Consider the following 26,517-nt stretch of genomic DNA (forward strand, 5'->3'; position numbering starts at 1 on the left):
TTGTTTAAGCTGATGCAGAATTAAAAGCTATAAATGATAATTTGCGTATTTCCTGTGTCCTTCCCCCCTCCAGTTCTGTGCCTAGAAAATGTCATATTTTGCTATTCAGAGTCAGTACGCTCAGGGCTGATGCAATTCATTGGAATGTTGCAAGCTATTAAAAAGTACCCATGGCTATATTCAGTGCACATGTGATATTCCTGATCTGTTGGAGCAGTTTCTAAAACAGAACTATATAAACTATAGGTGCTGTGGATTGGTTGTTTTTAAACTACTGAGCCATTCTCTCTCTGCTGCAAGTGTAAGTGCATGAATCTGAACAGCACTTGGCTGATTTAAAGCTTCTTAATCAGTGAATGTGTTTCCTTCATAACTTGTTTTTGTTTGTTTAAAAACAGCTGTTATAATAGGTCCTGATGGACAGCCCTTAACAGTTTACCCTTGTCATATTTGTGGGAAAAAATTTAAATCCAGAGGATTCTTGAAAAGGCATATGAAGAACCATCCCGATCATATGATCAAGAAGAAGTACCAGTGTACAGACTGTGACTTTACAACTAACAAAAAAGTAAGTTTCCACAATCATCTGGAAAGCCATAAACTTATAAATAAAGTTGATAAAACGCACGAGTTTACAGAGTACACGAGAAGATACAGAGAGGCGAGCCCGTTGAGTTCCAACAAACTCATCCTGAGGGACAAGGAGCCCAAGCTCCACAAGTGCAAATATTGTGACTATGAGACTGCAGAGCAGGGGCTCCTCAACAGGCACCTGCTGGCAGTCCATAGCAAGAACTTCCCTCATGTGTGCGTGGAGTGCGGGAAGGGCTTCCGCCACCCCTCGGAGCTGAAAAAGCACATGAGGACCCACACGGGGGAAAAGCCATACCAGTGTCAGCACTGCGTGTTCAGGTGTGCTGACCAGTCCAACCTGAAAACTCACATCAAAACCAAACACGGCACCGACCTGCCCTTTAAGTGTGAGCACTGTCCCCAGGCCTTCGCCGACGAGAAGGAGCTGCAGCAGCACACGGAGCTCTTCCAAGGGCATAAGACTCACCAGTGTCCCCACTGTGACCACAAGAGCACCAACTCCAGCGACCTGAAGCGCCACATCATCTCGGTTCACACCAAGGATTTTCCCCACAAGTGCGAGGTGTGCGAGAAAGGCTTCCACCGGCCCTCGGAGCTCAAAAAGCATAGCGAGACCCACAAAGGGAAAAAGATCCACCAGTGTAGGCACTGTGACTTCAAAACGTCCGACCCTTTTGTGCTCAGTGGGCACATCCTCTCCGTTCACACCAAGGACCTGCCTTTTAAATGCAAAAGGTGTAAAAGGGGCTTCAGGCAGCAGAACGAACTGAAGAAGCACATGAAGACCCACAGTGGCAGGAAGGTGTACCAGTGCCAGTACTGTGAGTACAGCACCACGGACGCGTCGGGCTTTAAGCGCCACGTCATCTCCATCCACACCAAAGACTACCCCCACAGGTGTGAGTACTGCAAAAAGGGCTTCCGCAGGCCCTCCGAGAAAAATCAGCACATAATGAGGCACCACAAAGAGGCCATAATGTGATGGGTGAGCTCCAGAGGGAAGCGGTTTAGAAACTGTGATATGCTAATTGGGGAAAAAAATAAATCTCACGAACTGTTTCTCCTGGTTTCAAAGCTTGATATTAAACCATAACTTTACATTCTTTGTATTAAAAGTCTTAAAAGTATTAGGGTTGGCAGGGGATCTCATAGCCCTATGATTGTTGCTTATCGGAACCTAAAGAGCACTATAGAATGCAGAGGATGGATGAATGTCTTAAATTTGCAGAAAGATGGATGAATGTCTCCAAGTGAACAGTATTTGCCATTGCTGAGCATAGAGGACAGGGCAGAGCTGATTGTGTGACCCATTCTGTCAGTCCCAACGTGTGTCTCCAGTATGGAAACAGATCCCTGGTGGGGTGAGCTGCAGAGGGTTTGCAAAGGAGCTCACTCTTCACTTCTTGTGCAGTTTGGAACAGGGAGTTTTAGTCACACACTTCATCACAACCTTTTCAATTGTGCCTAGAAATTGAATTCCAGAACTGGCAAAATTTGGGGGGGGTTGTCCCTTGTTTGGTTTGGGTTTGTTTTTTTTTTTAAACATTTCATAGGGAACTTTTTGGTTTCCTTTATTAGTTTAGGTCCAAGAAGCATTTTTTTACTGGTTTTCAAAGCTGCTAACCTATTTTATTGCAGGATATGATGTTTGAAATAGAGCATTATGTTATGGTCTCTGAGGTGGTGTTCTGGTGCTAGGGTTAAAGATGTATATGTATATAATTTCCCTTTTTTTATCTGAAACTACAGTTGAATGTTGTTCAGTATGGCACATATAACAAAATTAACTTTGAATTTGACCTTTTTTTTTAAAGGATAAAATGGATGCAGCTCATGGTGTTGTGATTCAACACCAATTTTTTTTCCTCACGACTTTAAAGTCTTCTCTAAAAAGAATATTAAAAACAGTTGAAAACTGTAGGGGTTTTTTTATTAAAGTTCAAAGTACTTAGAGGTTCTTTAGGGCAGTGTTCTTAACAGGTATGACAGTTACTGTCCTACCTCCTAATAGGAAATTTTCCATATAGACATGAAATTGCACCTTTTAATCGATTCTTTTAAAAAAAGATCTATACCATGCTATAAACATGCATTTTCAATCTGTAAGAAAGTATATATGCAGTATTTAACCAGAAAAATCTGCTGCCACTAGAGTTTGGAGGTGGATCTTGAGTTTACAGTGTATACATTTAAAATATGCATCCCTTTAAAAATGCTTTGTGTTAGCATGCTGCAAATCCAATGGCGCTTATATAACGAGCTGGTCTAGGGCTATTTAATGAAAAACCTGGTCATAAATGTTATGCATATAATGTGTATTTTTTACTTTTTTTAGTTGCTTCATGTTTGCACACAGCTGTTCACATGAGAAATTGTAACTTCATGCTATATTGTGGCTTTGTGTTCCAGATAATGTTCATATTTCGTTTTTGCACCAGATGAGAATCAGTTCCTTGAGAATAAATTTTTTTTATATTTCTAAACTTCAGAAAGTTAAAATTTGGGAAATCTCTTAGACAAATAAGTGTTTTATGTGGCTGTAAAAAATGATGTACACGCTGTAAAATAAGATTGTCACTGTTCTGTGGGATTATTATTTCTAAATGTGTTACTCATCGTAACGGGCATACAATAAAACGCATCTCTTGCACTCCAGATTTTTTGGAGTTTCCTTTTCATTTACGATGTTCAGGAAAGTCTTGTTCTCTGTAAATTTGCCTGATATTTGTAATTGCATTATTCACTAAATAATATGTAATCACATTTCAAGTAAACAGGTTACTTGAGTCTTTATCAGACTGTTGAGGGGAGAACATTGAGTTTGATTTAACCTTTTCAACTTACAGGTAATGTACTTCTTTTATTTTGCTTATTTCTAAAATAATTATCAAATGTGATACTGACGTTCCTTTGACTTTTTTTTCCTTTAAGAGAACAAAAAACTTCTCACATATTTTGGGAAAACCCAGGTAGGTTTTGTCTTCTTATCTATTTAATAACAGCTTGCAGAATGAAGTGCTAAAAACGTTGCTATCCTAAATTCCCTCTCTTTTTAGAATACTTGAATTACATCATCAGTAACAGATTAAAAAGTTGAAGAAGAACTTGTGCTATTAAATGAACTCTTCATCAAGGATTTGCAACAAGCTTTGAGCCTCTGAACTCATAGGTTTTGTACAAAAAGTAGAAATTAGACAGGAATGAATTCATCTGGGTTTTGTTGCTGCTTTTCCTTGCATGCCCAGCACTCAGGGAGGAAAAATCTCCTCAGTGATTTAAAATTGTGGATTTCTCACAATGTCAATGCTTTGTGTTATATTGAATACAGGAACTGAGTGTTATATTGAATACAGGAACTGAAGGAGTTTCTTTGTAGCAGCTGAAGATGCTCCCTGGACTCTGCCCATGGCTGTGCTGGCTCATTTTCCACCCTACAGCTGTACCAAATAATCAGGTAATCATTCTGTATCAAAGCAGGAGGTTTGTTGCTGATTTTGACATAAGACTGTAGTAGAAAGTGGTGTAAATCTTCAGAAATGCAAGAATGAAATGTCACCTGACTCCTCAGCAGTTTGAGGCACAGTTCCTAAATCCTTCTCAGTGCTAAAAATTCCTAAATCATCTCCCAGTAAATATTTAAGAGCTGTGACAGACAGGTCAGGGCAGCTTGAGCAAGCAGAGCCTCCCAAACGTGTGCAGGGCTTGCTCTGAAATGTCAGATTTGTTTGGTGCAGCTTTTTATTGGGCTGGCAGACAGGTGCAGTAAAAGGTGATTCACATCCTCATCATTATGTGTTTTTCTTTCCTCAGGTTTCAAATGCCCACAATTAAAGGTAATAAATGAGGGAGAAAACACGGAAGAGCAGCAGCAGAACTCTGGAGGTAAAGGTGAGTTACTGGGTGTGGGTTGGTGACTGCTGGAGTTGTCAGGGACTTCTCAACTTTTATTTTACAGCTGAGGCAGAGAAACTTCCATATTGCAGAAAGGTCAGTCATGCAAAAACAGAAGACAATTTTCTCCTTTTCAGTGCAAAACCAGACTCTACATGCTGGCAGATAAAGACAGGATAGAATGTATATTGTTGTAATTATATGAAGTAAATAGTGTCTGATTTTTTTCTATTTTTTTCCTGAAAAAGATGTCAAAGTCTTGGTGAACCTACCTGAAATTGAGGTGGGAAATAAGCTAAACTAAACTGCTTATAAGCAGCATTGACAGTGCTGACTAAATGAGAAAATGTGGTTTTGTGAACTCCAGCAGAAACCACCTTAGGTAAACCAGTTCCAGTTCCACAGCAAAGAAGGGACAGCTGAGCCCACAGTAACAGCTACTTTATAGTAAAAAATACTAAATTTGCTTTTAAAATAAATATAGTTTGAAAACAAAACCAGCCCATAAATAAATGGCCATATGCTTTATCTACTAGTCAAATTCAGCTTTTTGACAACATTCATTGCTTTGTGTTTTCTGTGAGTACCAAGTGTAGTTTCAGCCTCTGCTCTGTACCATTTACAGCATCTAGTGATCTTCAGATTCTTTGAGGAGCTGCTCCTTGCTCCCCCCCAGTACAGAGAGCTGGCTGGCCTGAGCAGCAAACTGGGCTTTTTCTAAGCAGGCTGCAGCTTTCCTGGCTGCTCCAGGATGGTGTTTCCACTGCGATGGATCAGCGGTATTTGAAAACAAATCATGTGGCTGATGGTGGCCTTTGTCATGGAATTGTCTCACCACACCCAGCAGCTCCTGTTCCAAGCCCTGTCCCTCCTTCAGGGAGTTCCCTTTGTGCCCCGTGCTGTGCCGTGGAGTGGAGGAAAAACAGGTTGGTGGCACTGAGGGGCTGCTCAGGAAATCCATGGCTGAGATGAGCCATCAGTAACTGTGGCCATTAATAACTCCCATTTCTGCTCTTTGTAGCTTCATCCGAGCTGTGGGAAACACCCAGCCCTGGTGGGAGCAGGAGGAGCACCTGCAGTTGACACCTGCACAGGTAAATCTGATGGCATTGAACAAACATGGTGCTGGCAAGTCTTTTTTTGGTTAAGATCAGCAAAGATGAAAAGTCTTTTGCTGAGAGTGTAACTAAAATTATTTATTACACTGACACTGTCCAGTGCTGGGAGCACATTGACTCTGAGTGTAAATCTGCCTTATATTCACTACTTTGCAGAAAGGGGGGTTGCTTTAGAATCTGTTTAGAATAATTACTGAATTAAGGGGGGAAGGCACTCCTCACTCAAATGAGGATATTTAGCTAATTAAAGCCTCCTTCTGTAAAGCCAGGCTGAAGGGACTGTCCAGGCTGGTGAAAGTGGGAGTCCATCTCAGCCTGGGCACAAAGAGCAGCAGCAGGAGCAGGTTTCACTCACGGCTCTTTCCCCAGGCCTGAAGAGCACGAGGCCAGCTGGACATCTAGCATTACCTGAGGGATTGCTGGCAGCAGCAACCAGAAAAGGGAACCAACCCCAGTCCTACACCTGTAAAGATTCATGTACAAGAAAAAGACCCCACCTAACCCACCTCCAGCCTTACAGAAGATGTGTCTAGGACAGACAGACAATGATCCAGAGAGTTAGACTTGGGTTTATTTCATGGTTACATGTAGCCTCCAACATTCTTCCCCCATTAAACATTGCCTAGGATCTATATTATGTGTGAACAGAAATACATGGCTGCAGCAGGAAAGCAAAGCAAGAACCCCACGATAAAAGAGCACCTTTGGATTGCATCGTTCAAACTTTCCCTGTGATTCTCTGTGCTGTGTTGCTCAGACAACTACTGAGTCATGAACACCAAATCAGTTTGAAAGAATTTCTGTGGTCCTGCAAGGAGCAGAAATTGTAAGTGGCAGGTTGGTCTGATAAGGAAATTTAGTCCATGAGTTATTTTCATACAAAGTTCTTCTATATAAAAATATACCAAGTTCTTGAAAATTTGAAGCACAGCAAATAAATACTTACAGCTGGTTTGGGGCTGAAAATACATCACCTCTGAGGTCAGAAACATTCTCTAAAATGAGCCTTGGCCCAGCCTTTCACTGAACTGGGTCCTGCTGGCATTTCCCAGGTCAGAAGCTGGGTTTGAGTTGTGTGGCTGGTGCAAGTTTTGTCCTTTGTGTCCGAGCTTCCCAGACAGAGGCAGGTGTAAGGTAAGAAGCAGTTTCCAGTGAGGTATTTTTGAAATCCCCATGCAGGTGTTTCCTGGGGTTTGTGTCACCTCCAGTCTGTGACTCCACACTGAAAGCAGGTGTAGGAGGGGGGGGACTGACATTGGGGTCATTCCAACTCTCAGCATGAGGAGACAGAACGTGGCTACAAGGATGGAAAGGTTTCAGGTGTCTCTTTTTGTCTCCTAGATTGCCTCAGGAGTGGCTGAAGAACAGGAGTTAGTCAAGAACAGCTGAAGTCCACAGAGGGATGGCATCCCACTCTTCCAAAGGAAAAGTGAGTCCTTTATGTTTTGCCAGCCTTCCTCACTATCAGACTGGACCTTTTTTGGATGCAGAAGAGCAGAAAGTAAAGCATGTTTAGTGGTTGTGAACTCCTTGGAGCAGCTCTGAGGGCTCAGAGGTTTCTTTCATTCCTGAAAGAAAGAAGCAGCTTGTTAGAAGAAATACACAAACCTATTTCTGTTACGAAACAAAACTACCTCCTGTAAAGCATCTCATTTAATTAGCTACTTGTTTTCTCTTGTAAAGTGTCCAGGGGGACCAGTGAGCCTTTCCTCTCTACCAGACACTTTACTCTTTAATTTCTCTATTGATGTTTAATTGCTTGACATTTCACTAGGTTGCAATGCACCTGGGTGAGTTTTAGGGATCAGTAATAAAATTCTGCTCTTTACCAGTGGCTTGAACCTTTTACTTTCTTATTTCTGCTGCAGGCAAGGTCCCCTTGGGGGAGATGGCAGGTGTGTTACCTGCATCTGCTCAGACTGTCACAGAATTGTGTCTTTGCTGTGACCTTGTGCCTGCAGCCACCACCACACGTGCTTGGCCACCCTGCCATTTCTCCAGCCTTTACCTTGTAGCCAGACTTGGCACCACGAGCCCCTGCCTGTAACAGAAATAGCTTCTGCAGCCCTGTTTCCTATTTTTACTCTGAATCACTCCTTAAAATGTCACCACTCTTCTGTATTCCTGGGTTAGTCACTGCCCTGGCTCAAGGTGAGTTTCAGGGATGTGGTGCTTCGTGTGTTTTGGTAATAGCTTGGAGTCATTAATGCTCCTAATGCAGTGGAGCTCAGCCCTCCCAAATCCCTCCTCAGCTGAGAGCACAGCAGGACGCAGTCCCTGCCTACCTGCCCAGTACAGTAACACCCCCGGGCTGGTGTTAGAGCAACGCTGCTGCTTTTGTTCAGCGTAATTATGTGCCAGAAAACAACAAAAGGTTTTGTTTGTACCACACCCACCAATTACTGCCAGCTCGCCAGAGCCAGGACAGTTCCCTGGCTGCAGTCAGTCAGTCACTTTGCTTTTTGCAGCGAGTTAAATTACCACGAGGGCATCTCTAAGCTCTCAGTTTGGGTAATACTTGCTTTGACGTTAAATTGAACACGTAGGGATTGCAGAGGGAACAGACCATCTCCAGGTAAACTTACTTGTTTCCAGATCTCTCCAGTCCTCTCAATGACAATCGTTTGTGATTTATTGACAGGTGATGTGACCTTGTAGTCATCAGACAGGAGACCCAGAATAGGATACTGATTCCTGTACCTGCAGAGAGTTGAACAGGTTGCTTAAACAAAGGAAAGCTCAAAGGAAGTGTTTTTAAGAAAGGTGAATAACACATTACTTTTTGGTGATGATGGCTGTCACCCCAGGGGATTGACTGCATGATAATTTCTCATGCTTCAGTCTGAAGAGCTCCTGAGAAAACCAAAAGCAAACATTGATGTGAAGGAATGTTTTCTGGAGTATCAGTTCATTAAAGTCGCAACAAAATATTTACAGAAATTCCACTTAAAGAACGGTCTGAAAATCTGTCCTTCCAGAAGGCTGGCAGAGGAACAGCATTTGGTTAAAACAAATCCTGACCCTGTTCCTGAGCCAGGAGAGGACAAGAGACTTCCTGGTAATGTTCCACCTACACAGTACATGGAGGCTTAAATACAAAAACCTTTAGAAGAGAAATAATTTGTATTATTTTACCTCTTGCTGTTGTTTAATAAAAGCCTCTTTGTCCTCCAGCAGCGATGTGAGCTCATGCAGCCTCATTTGCAAGTCACTGTTGCTTCCCTCTCTCCTGGTTATGTCCTGCTGGAACTGGCAGAGCTGGGACTGCAGAGCAAGGCAGGAACTCTCAGTGTGGGGCTCTGGGCAAGGCCCCTCAGCACTGACCCAGGGCTCCAGGGGTGGCATTTCATTAACACCATCAACACTGAGACCCAGGCATTTCAGATCAGGAAGTGAGCCACACTGGACATTCAGAAAGTGCTAATTGGACTGAGTTCTATGTAGTATTAATTTAATGATTTTATAATTTTAAAGCTAAACCAACACTGAACCAGTTGATTTGGCTTCCAGGGTTGGACACTTTTACCATTGATTTCCATGAGAGACATTTCCTACATACAGCTGTGACTGGGATTTATTTTTGTTTCCTATTGAGTGTCTTTTGACTAATTTCTTATGTCATCAGGACACACAAAACATCCCTTTAGGAGAGCCTGCTAATTGGACTGATCCCTAAATTCTGCATCTACAGAACTGTTAGGGGATTTTAAATCACAGGTTTATGTTCTACTCTAAGGGTTTCAAGCCATCACCAGTGCCTATGAGTAAAGTAACAGCAGAACCAGAAGACCCCCAGAAAGTGTCTGTGGAGGATCTCTCCTGCTGTAGCTGCCAGAGCAGCTGTGCCAGCAGAGCCCCTTACCCTGAGGCTGCGGATCTCCCTGTCCTTGTCCTCCCTCAGGTTGTTGATCATCTCCACATACCGGCTGGAGAGCTCATCCGTCGTGGTCTGCAGGGTTGGGCTGGAGCAGCTCTGCAGCAAAGAACCACTTTTTATTTCACAAAGAGAGTTTCCATCATTAGTTTTCCTACACTGATGGCTCTGAGGCTGGGACTGAGCTACTGCACCCAGCCAGGTGAGCCCTCACCTGCAGCTTGAGGCTCTGGATCTCCTGCTCCAGGGCTCTCTTGCTGTACTCCAGCTCCTTCAGCTGGCAGTCCTTGTCACCCTCGCTGAGCCGCAGGGACAGCAGCTGTTCCTCCAGCGAGCGGCACTTGGCAGTGCTGTCCCTGAGCCCTTGCTGGAAAGCACAGGGGAATGAGCACATGGAATTCCTCAGGGAAGAACAGCATCACACACACAGCACGCAGCAGATATTCTGAGTCCCCAAAAGTCAGCAAACTGCCCCCGTTTTGGGCTGCCTGGAATGACACTGAAAACATTCCAGATTTACCTGCTGCTGGCGATTGTTCTCCCTCAGAGAAGCCAACATTGTTTCATATTCTTTTACTTGAGAATCCTTAAAAGCCAAATCCTTCTTCAGCAAGACATTGTCAGTTTCCAGCTTCTGCAGGACGAAAGTCAAAAGTTCATAGTCAAAAGCTACAATTTTTCAGTAAGCTCTTCCCATAAAGTGCAACACACTCATTAGTAAAGGGATGTTTTAGAACTGAGAAAATGTTCGGCTTTCTTCCAAGTTTGTGTTTAGGTATATAGCACACACTGTAGTGCCTGTGGCTTTGTGCTGGGATCCTGGACACTGCTCTTCCAGTCTGTCCCAGAAACAATTTAAATGGAAGCCAGCGAAATAGCCCCAAACAAACAAAACCCAAAACTAAGCCCACTGCACGGACTCCTTGTTCTCTGCTCAAGCTCAAACTCCATGTCCTTCAACTTTGCATTTTACAGGACAGTGCTGTGACAGAGCAGCCACTGCCTCAGCCATCAGTGCAGCCACAGCCTGGAATGCCAGCCTTGGACTCTGCTGCCAGGTGGAACAGCTGGATGAGCCCTGGGAATGAGGAACAGGACTTACCCCCAGGTCATCCTGCAAGTGGCAGAGCTCTTCCCGCAGATTCTTGAATGTGGAAAGCACAAGTCTCAGGGATTTGTCCGATGTCGCTCTCATCTGGGAGGGGAGAAATTAAAAGGATAATTGGGATTAATTAGGCAGCTTTGTTTACCATATGCCTGACAAGAGGTAGAACAGAAACTGCATTACAGCTGACAGTAACTTCTAACACCATTGCACATCCTTTGAAGTGCCCACAGTTTCTACAAGAAACAGTTTCATTGCACTTTGTTCTGCAAACACCAGTGTTTCATTTCTGCCTTGTAACACAGGACAATGTTGTTAAAGTGGAAGGAACAACAGAGTAAGGAACTGCCTTTGTACACCAATAAAGGGAAAACTAAATGTGTTCATATTGCACAATTATTATTTGAGCTTTCAAAGCTTTGTGCTTACACTGATTTTTAAAAATTAGTGCCCTGCCTGAAAAGGCACAGAGGAATGAGTCATGTTTGAGATCTGGCAGAGCTTGGGGCTCAAGGGTGAGGGAATTTAATTAACATTTTTAAAAATTTAAATTAAAAAAGTTCATACAACCAGCTCCTCCCTTTAAAAGGAAAAAGATCCCAAAGATGAAAGGAGTCACCTGGATGAAAGAAAAAGGCAGAAGTGACCACAGCCCAACACTGTTCTCCTTTGGAATGTTAATTTTAATGCCTCTAATAGCTGAGTATTGATTCAGGTGAAAACAGAGATTGTTGCATTTCATTTTACATTTATAATATTACAAAGAAAAAATAGACTTTTAAAGGACACACAAACTCAAGTTGTGACTCTCCTGGAAGGGCTGAACATTCTGTGCAAAAGCTGTGGTTTTTACCTGTCTGGACAGAAGTGGAACCCTCCTGTGTGTTCCCTTGGCAGAATGAGCTCTCATGCTCTCTATCCATACTGGGATTGGCCCTTGCCCAGTTTTTTATCCCCACTGGTGCCATGGTGTGACAGACTTCATTCCTAGTGTAACTCACCTTTGTTTGTTTGCTAATTAAAGTGGAATTTCAGTTTTGCCTTATGGTTTTGTTGGTTTCATTGTGTAATACACTACAGAACAGTTTAAAAGAAGGAAATTAGTCCAAATGGTGGAATTCAGACTATAAAAACATAAGTAAAACCCCACTCAGCAATTGCTCAGTGCCAGAGGTTGCTAAATCCCAAGGTTCCATGTACTTCTCCAGTGGAATTGCCCATGTCCTTGGAGGAGCCTCTGGGCATTCCCAGCTCAGGATCCTGGGCTGGGCAAACCCTTCCCTCCCAGCTCTGTCCCAGTGGCCAAGGGCTCTGAGAACACTCTGGGTGTATCCTGACAACACCTGCTTCCCCAAAACCATTCAGGCTGCATTTTGAAATCCCAGCTGAGGATGTAAAACCAGCTGGACACACAGACAACAGGAAATCCCTGTTCCAGCTTTTTCACCCAGAGCTGAACCAGCCTCCTGGGACAGTGTGAGGCCATGAAATATTTGGGTGTTGGTGTCCATCCTCCCTTGTAAGAGAAATAGAGAGTAATTCCAGTGGGAAGGGACTGGGGAGGTCAGAGCAGGACAGCTGTGAACTCAGACCAGGCTGCTTCTTCTCAACTTCATTTCAATAGATTTTTTTTTTTTTACCAGGAAGCAATTCCAAGGTGCAGCTCCCAGGTAGAATCACCTTCCCCATACCTGAGGGAGCCCAGATCAGGACACTCCTGCTGAGGCTGCCCTGGATCCTGCTCTGACACACCTGCCTGGCAAAGGCAGCTCAGAGTGCTGAGCTGTGCTTTTGGCATCCAGCAACAAGTGGAACCATTCCTGTTGTGGTTCAGGTGGAAAGGATTCTGTCCTCCTGCTCTGGTTCTTCAGCTCCCTCCCCACCCCTCCCTGCTCCGTGCCCAGCCATGGGGTTGGGCTGTGAGCAGGTGGGATTCAGGCTCTGCTTGTGCTTTTAGCACCTCCTGTTTGTGTTTGGCTTTTAAAGTAAAGCCTTAATACACAACACGGGAAGATGAAAGGTCTCTGTTCTCCTGTCAGTGGTCAAAAGCCAAGACAGTTTCCAGTGAAACTACAGGAAAACCCCAGTAAATCTCAGTTTAAAATACACAGGTGGACTGTGGATCCAGCTGACACTTCCCTTAAAGCCACCATTCCACCCCCTTTGCTCTAGAAAACATGGAATAAGGGAATCCAGAGTGAAGTGTGTGTTATGTACCAAGTCCCTCCTGTAAGCCAACCTCTACTGTTCCCAGTTCCTACAGCCTTCCAAGCTCCCATACCTGGAGGAGATAACGAATCTGCTGCTTTGTTGCCTCAGACAGTCCTTTGGGAATTAATTCTTCAATATCTTCAGTCTAAACAAAGAAGGGAGGAAAAGGGAGACATCTTGATTAAGAATTTTGCCTGGTAGATAGTAATGTGGTTTCTTCATTAATTACACAGCTCTGCTATGAAAAACATCCTTAGTACAAGGCAAATAAGAACAAAAATAGATCAAAGTCTATCCAGAAAACTTCCAAAGTCTTTTATATGTGGGGCATGTACAAAGTGAGATGAAGTGATACATGAAGCATATATTCAAATCCTTAAATTTACAATTATTTTAAAAGCAGCATTCAAACCAATCCTCTTTCAGGGATTAACAGCTGATGCTACAACCACTCCCAGCAGTTTATGGTGGGGCAAAGCCTCGTGTTTCTGACTGGTGAATGGGCTGCCAATAAACCCCAGATGACCAAGAGAAGATGCTGCCAAGATTCAGTGGCATTTGCTTCCTGCAGGTGAACCTGGACAGGCATTTCTGCCTCATTCACACTGAAAGCCTCCCAGGATGCAGCATGTGCTGCTCAGCAGCAGCTTCACTGGCCAGGGAGTGAGGGAGCCTTTGCAAAAAACACATTGTGAAAATACAGGGACCTGTGCAAGTCATTTTCCAGTGAAACCATTACTGGCACAGCAAGAGAGTCTTCCATACTTTGACTCTCATACTGGAAATAATACAAATCCTTCATGTTTTGTTTCAGTATTAGCACACTTGCAAATACCTGCCTGGCAGTAGGTTTCAGGCTCTGAATGTTTTTAGCAAGCAGGAACCATTAACTAAGAAAAACCAGCCTCCATTTCACCTGGCTTGGCTTAATTTGCTTGAACCCCCCCACTGGTGTCAGGGGACTCCTGGGCCTTACCTGGCATGTGAATTCGATGTCATGGTTCCTGCAAAACACAAAATCCAAGGATCTGTTAACACAAAGCTGCCTGAGAACTTTCAGAATCCATGCCCACATTCACCACTAAAAGATTATCTGGACAACACAGAGCAAGGAAGGGTTTTTATCAGCTGAAGAGTCATTATTCCCCTCTGAGGTGCCAGGCAGTGACCTGGCAAACACCACTCCAGGGAGGAATTCCTGGGCAACTGGAGTCCTACAGCAGCACAGCCAACACAGGCTGACTCTCCCCAGTTCTTTGGGCAGTTAGCCCAATTATGGTCAGTTAGCCCAATTACTCTCTTAATTGTCTGGGTAATGGTTTGCCCACAGCTCTGCTGCAATACACTGCCAGGGCCCAAGTGTTGACTCAGCACTGTCAGGGTTTCTGTGAAGGTTAAATTCCCTTTTTCCCCTGCTACAGGACCACCTTCCTTATTCAGGGACCCAGGAAAGCACCAGACAAGACGGGAGTGAGGGAGAACAGTGAGGGTGCTTGGGAGGGAAGGGGAGAAGGTTGTGCAAGGCACTGCCTGCTGTGACTCTCATTTCTCCCCACAGATGGTCTGCAGAAAACATGCTTTATGTTCATTTGGATGTAGAGACTGAGCTTTATGCCTGGTGGTGGCTGTCCTTTAATCCATGACACAACATCACAACAGCACAGAGCAAATTTGGATATTTGGGTTGTTTCTTCAGGACACAACAATAGAATTGTGTCATGAAATACATGTCAGAGTGTGCTGCAAGCACTAGTTTGTACTTTGAGCAAAGACATGTGGGAGATAATTCTTAAGCATCAAATTCAATACATTTCCTTGGCTTACAGCATTTTTATTTCATCAGTCACTTGCATACCACATGAAGGTGTAAAACATCCAGTCAGTTCTAGCTGTCAGGAAGAAAAAAAGAGTACAACCAATTCCCAAACAACACTGTCCCCTCAGCTGTGCAGTGCTGGCTGTCAGGGCCACAGGGATGACAGAACCAATGGCAATACCTTGCCCCAATCTTCTCCACGTGCTGCAGCAAACAGCTATACAGGTCGGTGCTCTTGCGGTGCAGCTCGGCCAGCAGCTCCCCGAAGAAGCGACAGTCCAGCTGCTCAGGGCTGTCCTGGGGGCAGCTCACCTGGCAGGAGACAGGCAGCACATCACAACAGCTCCCTTCTTTGGGATGCAAGCTTGACATGAACATGGTACAGTAGGGTGGATTTGGGTCTGGTTGCTCTTAGCAATTTGTTTACACCTTCCTTGGTAGAGAGTGTTCCATGCTGGTTTTTTAATAAACTTTACAGAAAGGAATTACTTCCTTTGGAACAACAAGGAGCAGGCAAAGCCCTGCTGCCACAGCAGTGCCATCACATGTCACCTGCTCTATGGGAACAGAGTGTCTGAGCTGGCTGATGGGAGTGTCAGCTCTGGCAGGTTCTGCACAGGGCTGACACTGAGGTCCCCAGGGTGTTTGTGTTTGTCACCCAAACACCGACTGGGAGCACAGGAGGGACCTGCTGCACTCCCTCCCCAGCTGCACTAACAGCCTGCAGGTACAACAGGAAGCTCCTTTTGTGCTTCCAGCAAATCTGTGTCAACAAATTTTGCATCAAATTGAAATATATTTGAAGCCCTCATTGGTCAGTGTAGGAGGAAAGGAATCCTGAGCTGATGTTGCTGAGGTTATAAAGCAATGTGAGTTTTCTCCCAAACTTGAGGCAGAGGCTGTGCATCCCTCAGTGTTTGTACACAGACTGACAGGTGAAACCTGACTGAACTGATGGGTAAAGTGAAACAAAACCCAACAACGTGGCAAGACTGAGCAGGGTTAAACACCACAGGCTGATCTCAGTCAGTGCACAGCTGAGCACAGGTCTGGGACAACGAGAAATACAACACAACACCTCCAACAGCCATTTCCTCCCCAAACAGCACAGGACAGAGCCTTGGACAGCTCCAGACAGACACACAGCCCCTGGTCTGTTCAAGTCTGTGGTGCTGAGAGCTCCAGCAAAACCTCTGGAAGCTGCAGTTGCACAAACCCGTTCATGGCCAGAGCTCTGTCTGTGCCTAAGCACAGCCAAAGCCCGGAGCTCTCACCAGCTCGGGGGCAGCCGTGCTCCTCCTGAGCGAGTGTCCCCTGCTGTCATCGCTGCCCAGGCCTGGGCACAGCTCGCAGGGACTGCAGGTCTGGGTCTGCTGGCACTGCTGGGTCACCAGTGCAGGTGGGCAGGGAGGGCACTGCTCTGCCTGGCACACCTGGAACTGCTTGTCCTGCAGACAGAAACAGCCTCGTTAATGCTGGACATCCCCGGGGGCTGGGGATTGACCTCAGTGTGGGATGGAATGGGACTGGGACTGCTGATGGGGACAGGTGTTTGATAATCTGAGTAAAACTGCTTTTATTCCTAACTGAACATGAGTTTGCCTCACACTTTCATACTGCAGGGTTGTAATTCACCATTTTCCCCTCCAGTTTTAGTAGCTGCAAGTGAAAAGCATGGGAGAGACTCCTTTCCCAAGGTGGATGTCCTGAAACATGTGAAAATTTCCTTCAAAACTACACTCCTGATTTGGCCTAAATCTAAACATACTCCAGGTAACAAAAAACAGAGGTAAAACTGTGGTTTCCAGGACTAGACTCCACAGTTTTTTATTCTTTTCTTTGCACATCACCTGCAGAAATAAAGAAGCTATTATAAATAATTTTTTTCCTTTTCAACTTCAGAGACTGGATATCACAGATAGTTCAGCTGTCTAAAATCCAGAGTGCCATGAAAACTTCAGTTTTGAAAAACAAAGTTAAAAAAACCCAGGTAAATCACTCTGAGATATGCTAAATTTCAAATTTTTTTCCTGTTGGAAATGTTTCAGACAAATGAAGCAATATTTTTGCTATTGGCGAAATACCAATTTTAAGATGAAATTTCAGACAGATTTACCAATTATATTTTTTTAAGGGTGAGCAAAAAAAAAAACCTAATTGTCTTTTAAATTCCTTTTTCTACAAATTTATCTTGGTTGTTCTGACTGAAGCTACTGCAAGAAACTAATTCCCAGTCACTATTCAGATATAGACTGACAGCATTAGAGATACAACAGCAGTTTTCATTGCTAGTTAATAATAAATTCTTAGGAAAAATAAGGCAAACATTCCACCTTCTGCTCTCCTTAAATATTGTTTCATTGACTTTGAGAATGTATCCTAGAACACTACAAGGCAGTTCTCAAGTTGGCAGCTACTCCCAACAAAAACAAACTAAAAACTGGAAGCAGAAACATCAAATGTCTTTTGGCAATAGATAATACAAACACCAAACTTACTTGGAGGGGATTTAATAGCTCGTATTTTCTTATTGTTTTTTCATAGATGACATTATTTCCAGGACAGAAATTGGCCCCTCTAAGAAAAGGGGATAATGGCTCCTGTAAAACACATAAATAAAAACATAAATATAAATAAATAAATCTTGTCAATAGCAAACTCAGGATTAGTGTAATTTTGATAAAAGAGATAATTTAAAGATGTGAAATGCCCTTTAGGATGTGTACACGGGAATGTGAGACCATTTGGAGACTAAGTGGCTGAGCTTGCATGCGGACTCTGTGAAATAAATATAATAGAAACAATTAGTAATCAGTATTTATAAAGATGTAACTGCTGAGAGGTCTGACTGGCCATTCTGTGGTTTTCAATCCCTACTAATTGCATTTCTCACCATCAGAGGTGTGAGCTGTGTGACCTCACAGTGTTTATCATCCCCGTGGAGGCAGCTGGGGAAGGAATGAGGGAACTCCAGCCCAGCTTCCCTACCTGATCTGGATTCTCGATGATGATCCTTCGAATGGTGCCCTGCAAGGAAGGAAAAAAGGTTCAGGGGTTCCTGCAGTTCAGCCTCTAACACCTCTCCTGGCAGAGCTCAGGCCTTCATGGATTCCCAGAGGAATCTCAATATAGACAGTGGCTGCAAATCCACTGGGATCCACTGGCCACAATCACCTGGAGGTGTTTTAAATCCAGAGTCTTCCCACCCCAAAGGAATTTGCCCATGTGCAGCACAGCAAGACACAACCCATTACTCTCCATTGTAAGAGTTTGGTTTTTCTCAATCCCCTCTTTGCAGGTCTGACAGAATTAGTCCTTATTTTCCTTAAGTGCAGCAGAACAGGCTAAAAACCAAATCAAAGCTGGACGAGTTTCCTGAATTCCTGTTCCAGTCCATCTCTAACTTTCAGTTTTTCATGTTACATTTCAAACTCAGCTGGTGTAGGTGGAGATGCAGCACCAACTCTGTTTCAACAAGTCATGAAAATCTGGATTTTGCTTAAACTCAGAAATGAAAGGGCACAGGAGCTGCCCAACAACCCACTGGGTGACATCCAGTTCACACAACTCCACAGCTGCCACCTATGGGAATGCTGCCCACATGGAGCATCTGCACATTCCTGAATGAAAAACGAGATGTGTCTTTAAATTCCAGAAATCTGTCCCTGGCAGCAGCTTTGTTTTCAAACAGATTTCTTCCTATTTTGCACTGTCTACAAGCAATTTCAGACACTGTCCTCCACCAGTTGTAACAAATCACACATTGCCCCAAATCTTCACATCCAGGTCTTTACCCAAACAAGCTGAATTCCCACCGGATCCAATCCAAGGACTGGGCAATTTGCCAGTCTGCAGCATACTGCTTATTCTCCCTCCCAGCACCAACCTCCAAATTTCATAATGAATCACTTCTTTCCCAAACCCATGGGGAAGTTTATGTTGCTGCAGTTCAGCCTCAGACACATTCTCAGCCAGGTGAGAGCAGCTCTGAAGTAGGTCAGGTTTCCTGTCAACTGTTGCATAAGTTTAGGAAGCCTGGAGCAGTTTTCCAAATCTCCCACCAGTGAATCATAATGTGGCCAGGAAAGAGAAACAAAAGTAGAAAAGAAACTGTTTTTGCAGCAGTCAAATCAATTAAGAAATCTCAGAATTAAAACTGCTGCAGATTAAATCCTGCCAGCAGGATTCTGAGCATGGGGACACAACCCTCAGAAGTGACAGCACAGAGGTGGAACACGCAGCCCAATCCTGCACCACTGACACCTGCAGAGCTGGAACTAAAAAGTAAAACATTCAGCAAAGGAATGGCCACTGGTCCTTCCCTCAGCCAGGGTCAGAGCAGGCACAGCCCCATGGCAGTGTCTGCTGGACAGAGCTGTGACACAGGAGAGCCGTGGGACAGCAGCGAGTGCTTCACCCCGAGCAGCACCAGGACACCACACAGCCACTGTGTGACATTCAAGATCAGCTTTGGAATTCCCTGAAAAGCTGGACAAACATGCCAGGACTAAATCCCAGAGCCGTGGGATATGTAACTCACAGCCTAGAGAGGATAATGCATCCAGGGTGTTCTCAGAGGGATAAATCCACAACGGAGGAGTCTGGAGCATTTTAAGTTGAAACAGACCTTTATAATATTCACAAGGACAGCCTCATTGTATATGCAATATTATACAGAACCTAGGAATGTTTTGCCTGGATGAAATTATGCTTATTTTTGAGATACCCAAACTCTTTCATTTTCAAAGAACTGCTTTACAAACACAGATTTGCCTGCCCTTTCTCCCATTCCAGCCAAGCAGGCTGGACTGGCACAGGCTGGGAGGGGAGCAAGAGGCAGAAACGCCGTGTCTGTGCCAGCCTGGATTGCCCACACACAGCTCCTGGCTCAGCACAAGGAGGTGCCACCTCCAAGGGCTCTGGAGTGTCCCCCAGAAGTGGGGACACTGCCACTGATCTCAGGCTACTTCCATTTTCCATCATGCCCAATGGGCAGAGCTCAGGCTACTCTCTCACTGCAGTCAGGAGATGCAGCGTTAGGAGATGCAGAGTTTTCTAACCAGGAGAAGGAAGGGGAAGGTGGAATTCCAAAGGGAAAGCCCAGTGCTTTTGTGGGTTTCAGTGGTGTGAGTGGGTTTGGAATTTCTAACAGCCTGACCAGTCAGTCTGGGTCTGTTTTACAGAATCACAGAATGGTTTGGGTTGGGAGGGACCTTAAAGTTATTCTCATTCCAACTCCCTGCCGTGGGGTTTACAAGGAGAACTTCAAAAGGTAACACTAAAACTTTCATAACTATTTTTACTAGTCGTTAAGATTTTTAAATAAGAGTTTTTAAATTTTAGAATAAGCATTTGATAGATTTAACCACTTACTGTGTGGAAATTTTATGCAGAGGCAAACAGTCCACTCACTTTTATTTCAACAGGTTCCCCTTGGCTTCAGCCAACCCAGAGATGAAGGTGAGAATTTCATCTACGTCAAAAGGCTTTATCCCCAACACATTGTCTTGCTAATTACAAGCAATCCAGTCATCTGATCATAATTTATGAGTTCCAGTTGGCAGGTGAAATGGGGAAATGGCAGGCTGTGTTTGAGGGCTGTTACAACACAGACCAGCCCTAAAGCTGGTTAATATTACACCATTTTCATGGGAGCCCTTTGCACGTCACAGAACTGAGCCCAGCCACACAAACATCTGACTCCCAAAAATTCTCACACAGTCAGAGCAACCCCGAAAAGCCTGTCAGGGTTTTGCTCTCTGCAAACATCTTGTATGTGCCACTTCATGTATTATCTCTTCATGCCCGTGGTGAAGGGATTCATACACATAAGCCACGCTGAAAGGGAATTTATTCTGAACACTTTTCATTTAGATCAAGCTGAGCAAAATTTGCTGTGAAATATTCCAAGGACAAAGTTACACGAAGAAAGTAAAAAAACCCCTGAATCCCGAAGCACAAAAAGTACTGTCCCGTGTACTCTGTGCACACAACAATTTCAAACTCTCCCTCCCTCCAGATTTTCTAAAACGTACATAAGCACAAGAGCACACCCCAACCATGACTGAAGACTAGCACTGTATCAACAGGGATGTAAATGTCTGTTATTGTTAACCCACAAGAGCTCTGCAGAATCAAACATTGCTCAAAGACAGCCCTTTGCTTTACCAGCAGTGCAAAGCTGAAACTGCAGCTCTGAGCAACCACTAACCCCAAATTCTCGTGTTACAATAAACACAGCTGTGAGTTCAGGATTGGTCCTTTATTCCCTTTACATGGCCCTACATGATCAGCTCAAAGGGCACCTGATCCACTCTTTGGGAATGTCCTACACCCCTCCCTGGGCTTCTCTCTGGCAACTCTCATTCAGCACCACTTCTGCCTCCTCCCAGCTGACTTCCCTGTTTGTTACTGTTTTCTGCTTTAATAACTTCCTAATAATCTGTATTAGGCGCCTTCCTTCTCCACCACTGAAACTGCAACCCACACAGAGCCTGACTGAGCTACACCCTCTTGTCTTTAAAGTCTCGTCCAGCAAAACACTTCAGCAAGAAATTAGTTTTCATCAGCAGGATGTAATGGATTCAGTGACTACAACAGATGTTGAAAATTAAACACCCTCCATAGAGCAGCGACAGCATTTGAGTCTGTAATCCTTGTTCATGTACTTATCTAGGCAGAGGAAGCCTGGGACAGCAGTGTTTATGCCAATGAATATTTAATTAATTAACTGCAATTCAGACTACCATCCAGCCTAGCTGAGCAGATCACTTATCTGGGAGGTGAGAGACCTGTGTTTACACTCCTGCCCTACGTCTTGCAAAAGAGGATTAACAACTTGGATGCAGAGGGAATGGTTCTGCCATAACCAACTCCTACAAAGCCCTTGCGATCACAGACTCGTTCAGGTTGGAAAAACCCACCAAGACCATCAAGTCCAACCATTTCCCAGTGCTGCCAAGGCCACCACTCGGCCATGTCCTCAAGTGCCACATCCACACATTTTAAACACTTTCAGGGATGGTGACTCTACCACTTCTCTGGGCAGTGTGTTTCAATGTTTAATCATGTGTTCCACGAAGAAATTTTTCCCAATATCCAACCTAAACTTCCACTAATACAACTTGAGGCTGTTTCCTCTTGTCCTTGTATAATAAGCACAACTGCTCACATCCCAGGATTTACATAAACCATCCCGGAGAGAAAGACAGCCCTCAAACCATGCAAATACTGCTTTGAAAGGAATTCAGATCCTGTATTGGTCTTAATCCAGATTCTTTTTGACAGGTAAATATAACAAAGGAAAGAAAATTCAGTAAGAGTTCATCTTAAAACAAGTGTGCATTGCCATTTGATTAGGGCAGAGCAATCTATCAATGTTAGCGATATTCTGCTGTATGAGGAAAAAACGCTTTCAGAATAAATTCTGATCTCCTTTTCTGCTTTTGTAGTCAAGTCTGTTCTTAAGCTATTGGTTCCCAGTTTTAATATACCAGTTGCCTGTGTTAAAATGACTTTAAATTGCACCGGTACTTTCAAGCCATGCCTCGAACACACACACAGCAAACCTGCTGAACTGCATTGTGAGGCTTCCCAAGCCCAGCTCAACCCCTCAGTCGGACCTTACTAAGCACCATCGATTCCAAGAGAACTAACGAGCTCAGAGGCTTCCTGCTCTGCTCACAGGAGAGCCCCGAGCCGGCAGATCGCGGTGGGATGGGAGCGCTGCCGGGACAGCGCCGGGACAGCGCCGGGACAAGCGGGGCTCGGGCTGAAGGGTGACACGGCGCTGGGACACTGCCACTGCCGCACCCCTGCCCGGACAGCCCGGCTGGCTGGGCACCAAGCGGCTTGTCCACGGGAAGGCGCGGGGCGGGCAGAGGGCTGGGGCTGTACCCGGACCCGTCCCACCCCGGGGCAGCCCGGCCCGACCCTCCGGCCCTCAGGGCACACCCGCAGCTCCCGGCTCGGGCTCTCGCTTCGGCCGTGCCTCATGCCGGGCAGCGCCCAGACCCGGGCAGGAGCAGGGCCGGTCCGTGTCCGCCGTACCTGGGACGGGTCGCAGCCGTGGCCGCAGTCGAGCGGCGAGGCGGCCCGGGAGGAGCAGGAGGTGCTGACCCGGCGGCAGCCCGGCCCGTAGGTGCGCACCCGGTCGTAGGGCAGGGCGCCGTCCTGCTGCAGCAGCGGAGCGGCATCCATGCAGGGCAGCGGCCGCGGCGGCTCGGGGCACGGCGGGGGCTCGGGGCAGGCCGGCGGCTCGGGGCAGGCCCGGCGGGCGGGCAGCGTGCTGTAGTGCTGCTGCCGCCGGTAGTAGTGGTGCTGCTGCTGCTGCAGGTGCGGGGGCAGCGCGGGCGGCTGCGGCTGCTGCTGCGTCCCGAACATCGCGGCGGCACTGCGGGGCCCTGGAGCCGCTCCGGCTTTACCTGCGCGGGCCGCGCCTGGGGCGGGCTCACCTGGGCGGGCTCACCTGGGCGGGCTCACCTGGGGCGGGCTCACCTGGGGCGGGCTCACCTGGGCGGGCTCACCTGGGGCGGGCTCACCTGGGGCGGGCACACCTGGGGGAGGCACACCTGGGGCGGGCTCACCTGGGGCGGGCTCACCTGGGGCGGGCTCACCTGGGCGGAGCCGCGGCCTGCCCCGCCCCGGGAACGGCTCCGCACCGAGCCGCCGGGAGCAGCGGAGCCCCGCTGGTGGGTAAAGCCCTTTGTTACTGTGCTGTTCACAGCGTGTGGAGGGGGAGTGTGAATCCACGGTTGTCTGCTGCTCAGGTGACTTAGATATTGTTTTTACGGGAGGTTATGAACTTCGCCACAGAGCCTTTCAGGCCCGCAGGAGCTGTGGTCGCCTTTGTCCCCTCGCAGCGGACTGTGCCTGGAGCAGCAGCTGCCAGGGAAAGGAGCTGCTTCTGTGAACGCATCCCTGCACTGCCGAGCACAGGCTGCCTCCCATCCCATCCCATCCCATCCCATCCCATCCCATCCCTGCCATGGCAGGGACACCTTCCACTGTCCCAGGTTGCTCTGAGCTCTTGGCCTTGGACACTGCCAGGGATGAACAGCCATAGCAGCTCTGGGCACCCTGTGCCAGGGTTTCCCCACCCACACAGGGAAGAATTCCTTCCCAGTATCCCATCTAATCCTGCCCTCTGGCAGAGGGGAGCCATTCCCCCTTATCCTGTCATTCCCAGCCCTCATCATCATGGGTGGAATACTGCATGGCTCTTATCTAGAAAGGATGGAGTTTGTTACTTATTCAAAATCTCACTCTGCAGAGAAGAATGTGAACTTGGTTTCTCAATCCAGCATATTTTGGTTTGGATTCCTCTGGCAGCATCAGGCAAGCCCTAACTGAGAACATAACTTTGTTCTGCAAGGTCATGTAGCAATAACATAATTGTAGAATCTTGTGTAATGAATATTCTCCTTAATAATAAACATGAAATTCTTAATTTTGTCAGTTTGTTTCCCCTACATGCTTACTGTGCTGTAAGGCCACATAGTACTGTCACACAGAATAAAAAATAGTTTCTATAATACCATGTTAGGGCAAAACACCTCTGAGGTGAGGGAGCAATACCTTCTGCACCGTTCCACATTGGCCACTCACTGAAAGCTCTGTCTCTGAACTTAAAAATTGTTCAAAAAATCTGCTCAACAGGCATTTGGGAAGATACAGATTTTAGGGTGAGTGCCACCAACAATCCCATATTTTAAAGCACTGTGACAGCTGGAGACATATTCATCATATACAAAAAGCTTCACTTTTCCTCCAGGCATTAAACCCAAACAGACACCCTGCTTTACATAGGAGTGCTTATAAAAAGCATTTCAGGTAAATTCTATCCCATTGGTTACAAAGGAACTATATGCAAAGAAAATCTTGTCTTAAAAGTTCATTCTTCCTTCACCACCTTGGAAAAGCTGTTAATGGCTTCTCACAAACAATTAAAAAAAGGCCATTTCTTGGAAAGCAATGAAATATGATGACAACAGCCTCTGTTTTACACAGACCTTAAGAAACTGTTTTATGCTTCAGTAGGAAACTGCAGAAACTGCAGTAATACTCCTCAGGGGAAAAAAGGTGCTGTAATATAAAATGTGGAAACCCTGTTGGTTTGCCAGCTCAGGAATGCTACCTGCATGCAGCACGTTGCCCTGTTTAATAAAGAAATTTCTACAAGGGTCAGCAGAAAGCAGGCCTCAAGTCATCCCATTGTAATGGAAATACAGAACAGCTTCCGGAAAGCTTAGTAGATGTGGTGAGGATTATTGGAGTCATAAATAACAACAGGAATTCATGCATGGTGATCTGTACCAGCTAATGAAAAGAGCCTCAAACAAAGCTTTGGAATTTTAATGTGACCAAAGCTCCATATCCATCCAAACGCTGGGATGGTGCTGCACTGTGGCATGCAGGGTGTTACCTGCTCTGGAATTCTGGCTGTGACAGCTGGGGCTACAAGGAATAGAACTGCTCTGATATAAAAGAGAAGAGAAAAATTCTCCCTTGGGAAGACCACCACAAGAAACAGTGTTTATAATATTTATACTTACATTATTTACGGGGTTGGGAAGCTCTCTGAAGGACTGAGGCAGAGAGGGTTAAGAAGCCTGGCAGGCAGCAGCATCCCATAAGCAACTTGATTAGGCAGAGATAAAAATCTGCTTTCAGCTGAAGGAAGGCTTTAGAGCTGGAAGTGAAGTTAGAACCAGCTGGTGAGCAGAGGGTTGTTTGTGTGGCTCTCCCTGGGAAGGCAGAGCCATCCAGCACCCGAGGTTTGGTGGAAGGTGTCTGAGTACAGAGACAGCCCAGTGCCCCCACTTTGTTCCTATGAGCCTCCTAGCCCTGGGCTACCTGGGTCACACTGTGCTGACAGTGGGACAACTCCTGGCAGAGAGAATCAAAGCAAGAAGAGGTCTCTCTCCTCCTTCCCAAGGCTGGGCCAGCCTGGCTGCAGGGCTCTGCTCTCGTATCAGCTAAAGCTGAGCACCAGCAATTGCTGCAGAGAAGATGCAAGGCATTTGCAGAGAAGAGAGCAGATGTCTAGAACTTGCTGTTCAAATCACAAGTACATCGTTGGCTTTTGAAATCAGCTCTGTTCAGAAGTGTGTATTTATAGCAGAAATTATTCAGGATGGTCACAGCTCACTTTAAGCAGGTCAGGCTCCATGGCTTTGCCTTGTACCTGCAGATTCTGCTCTCTGGGGTCCACCTGGGGCAGAGGGGATTTAGAGGTGAGTGGGGAGGGGGAAACAACAGATGAGCACTGAGCAGAGGTCTGGCTGGGGAAAACCTCTCGTGTGTTGGCTCTGCAGCACCTGCAGCCCCATCTGCCACCTCTCCACGGCAGTTCTGGGGTGCAGAATGCTGAGAGAAAGGATGACAGGTTGGGTTTGGTACTGCCTGATCCTTTGCCCTTGTGGTTCGTGGCTCTGCAATGACAACATGCTCCACTTCCCACAAGAAAGGAATGAAAAAGCACATGAGGTGAAATACTTTGAACTGTTTGAGGACAGCAGTGGCTGGCTGTGCACTCCTGCAGCAAGGAGCTGCTCAGAGCCCATCAATCCCAGTGTGCCATACAAGCATTCCTGTGTGCTCACCCACAGTGGCCTTTTCGCTGCTGTATTATTTTAAATTTTATTTAGATATGTATTTTAACAAGGTGCCTCGCAATGCATAACCAGCAGGATTGGATCTGAAATGCTTCTTACGCGATTTCAGAATTATAATTCTCTTTATACATTCAGTGGTGAGAAAATTCAGTGAGCAGAAAGGGTTGACCAGAGTTTAGGGTATGGTTTAAAGGCTATCATTTACCTTGCTGGCATGAGCTCATGATCAGACTCTAAAGAGAGAAGGAACACTCTCTTATCCCATTAATATGGTCCTTGTAATAAAGTGTGAT

General features: G+C 45.8%; 2 protein-coding genes across 6 annotated transcripts in view; one reads left to right on the forward strand and one right to left on the reverse strand.

The window, feature by feature from the left end:
• The window catches only part of ZNF711 (ZFX family zinc finger ZNF711), a 29,054-nt gene extending 17,427 nt beyond the window's left edge, over window positions 1-11,627 (forward strand). Inside the window, exons 9-14 of one of the 4 annotated variants that reach the window (XM_085060694.1) lie at window positions 399-4,048; window positions 4,405-4,482; window positions 5,111-5,411; window positions 5,507-5,613; window positions 6,945-7,032; window positions 10,453-11,627. In XM_085060694.1, coding sequence (XP_084916820.1) covers window positions 399-1,576 — 1,178 coding nt within the window. In that variant the 3' untranslated portion in view covers window positions 1,577-4,048; window positions 4,405-4,482; window positions 5,111-5,411; ... (1 more) ...; window positions 6,945-7,032; window positions 10,453-11,627. Of the gene's footprint in view, window positions 1-398; window positions 4,049-4,404; window positions 4,483-5,110; window positions 5,412-5,506; window positions 5,614-5,972; window positions 8,667-10,452 lie in introns of those variants that run through there. The other 3 variants (XM_085060692.1, XM_085060693.1, XM_085060695.1) reach the window with 3 other exon arrangements.
• POF1B (POF1B actin binding protein) lies at window positions 6,153-23,032 on the reverse strand. 2 transcript variants are annotated; one of them, XM_085060697.1, is made up of 15 exons: window positions 22,659-23,032; window positions 17,598-17,636; window positions 17,108-17,209; window positions 15,884-16,057; window positions 14,791-14,921; window positions 13,770-13,797; window positions 12,864-12,938; window positions 10,580-10,672; window positions 9,998-10,111; window positions 9,692-9,844; window positions 9,466-9,576; window positions 8,739-8,867; window positions 8,383-8,456; window positions 8,189-8,297; window positions 6,153-7,171 (listed from the first exon to the last, which is right to left on the reverse strand). In XM_085060697.1, exons 1-15 carry the CDS (start codon window positions 22,989-22,991, stop codon window positions 7,166-7,168), a joined length of 1,671 nt encoding a protein of 556 aa, XP_084916823.1. In that variant the 5' UTR covers window positions 22,992-23,032; the 3' UTR covers window positions 6,153-7,165. The 2 variants fall into 2 exon arrangements, with proteins under 2 accessions (XP_084916823.1, XP_084916822.1); XM_085060696.1 differs by having other exon boundaries at window positions 8,189-8,303; window positions 22,659-23,031.
• Window positions 23,033-26,517: the final 3,485 nt, after the last annotated feature.

Source organism: Lichenostomus cassidix, chromosome 4A, assembly GCF_008360975.1.
Source record: "Lichenostomus cassidix isolate B80296 chromosome 4A, HeHo_3.0, whole genome shotgun sequence".
Classification (NCBI taxonomy): Eukaryota; Metazoa; Chordata; class Aves; order Passeriformes; family Meliphagidae; genus Lichenostomus; species Lichenostomus cassidix.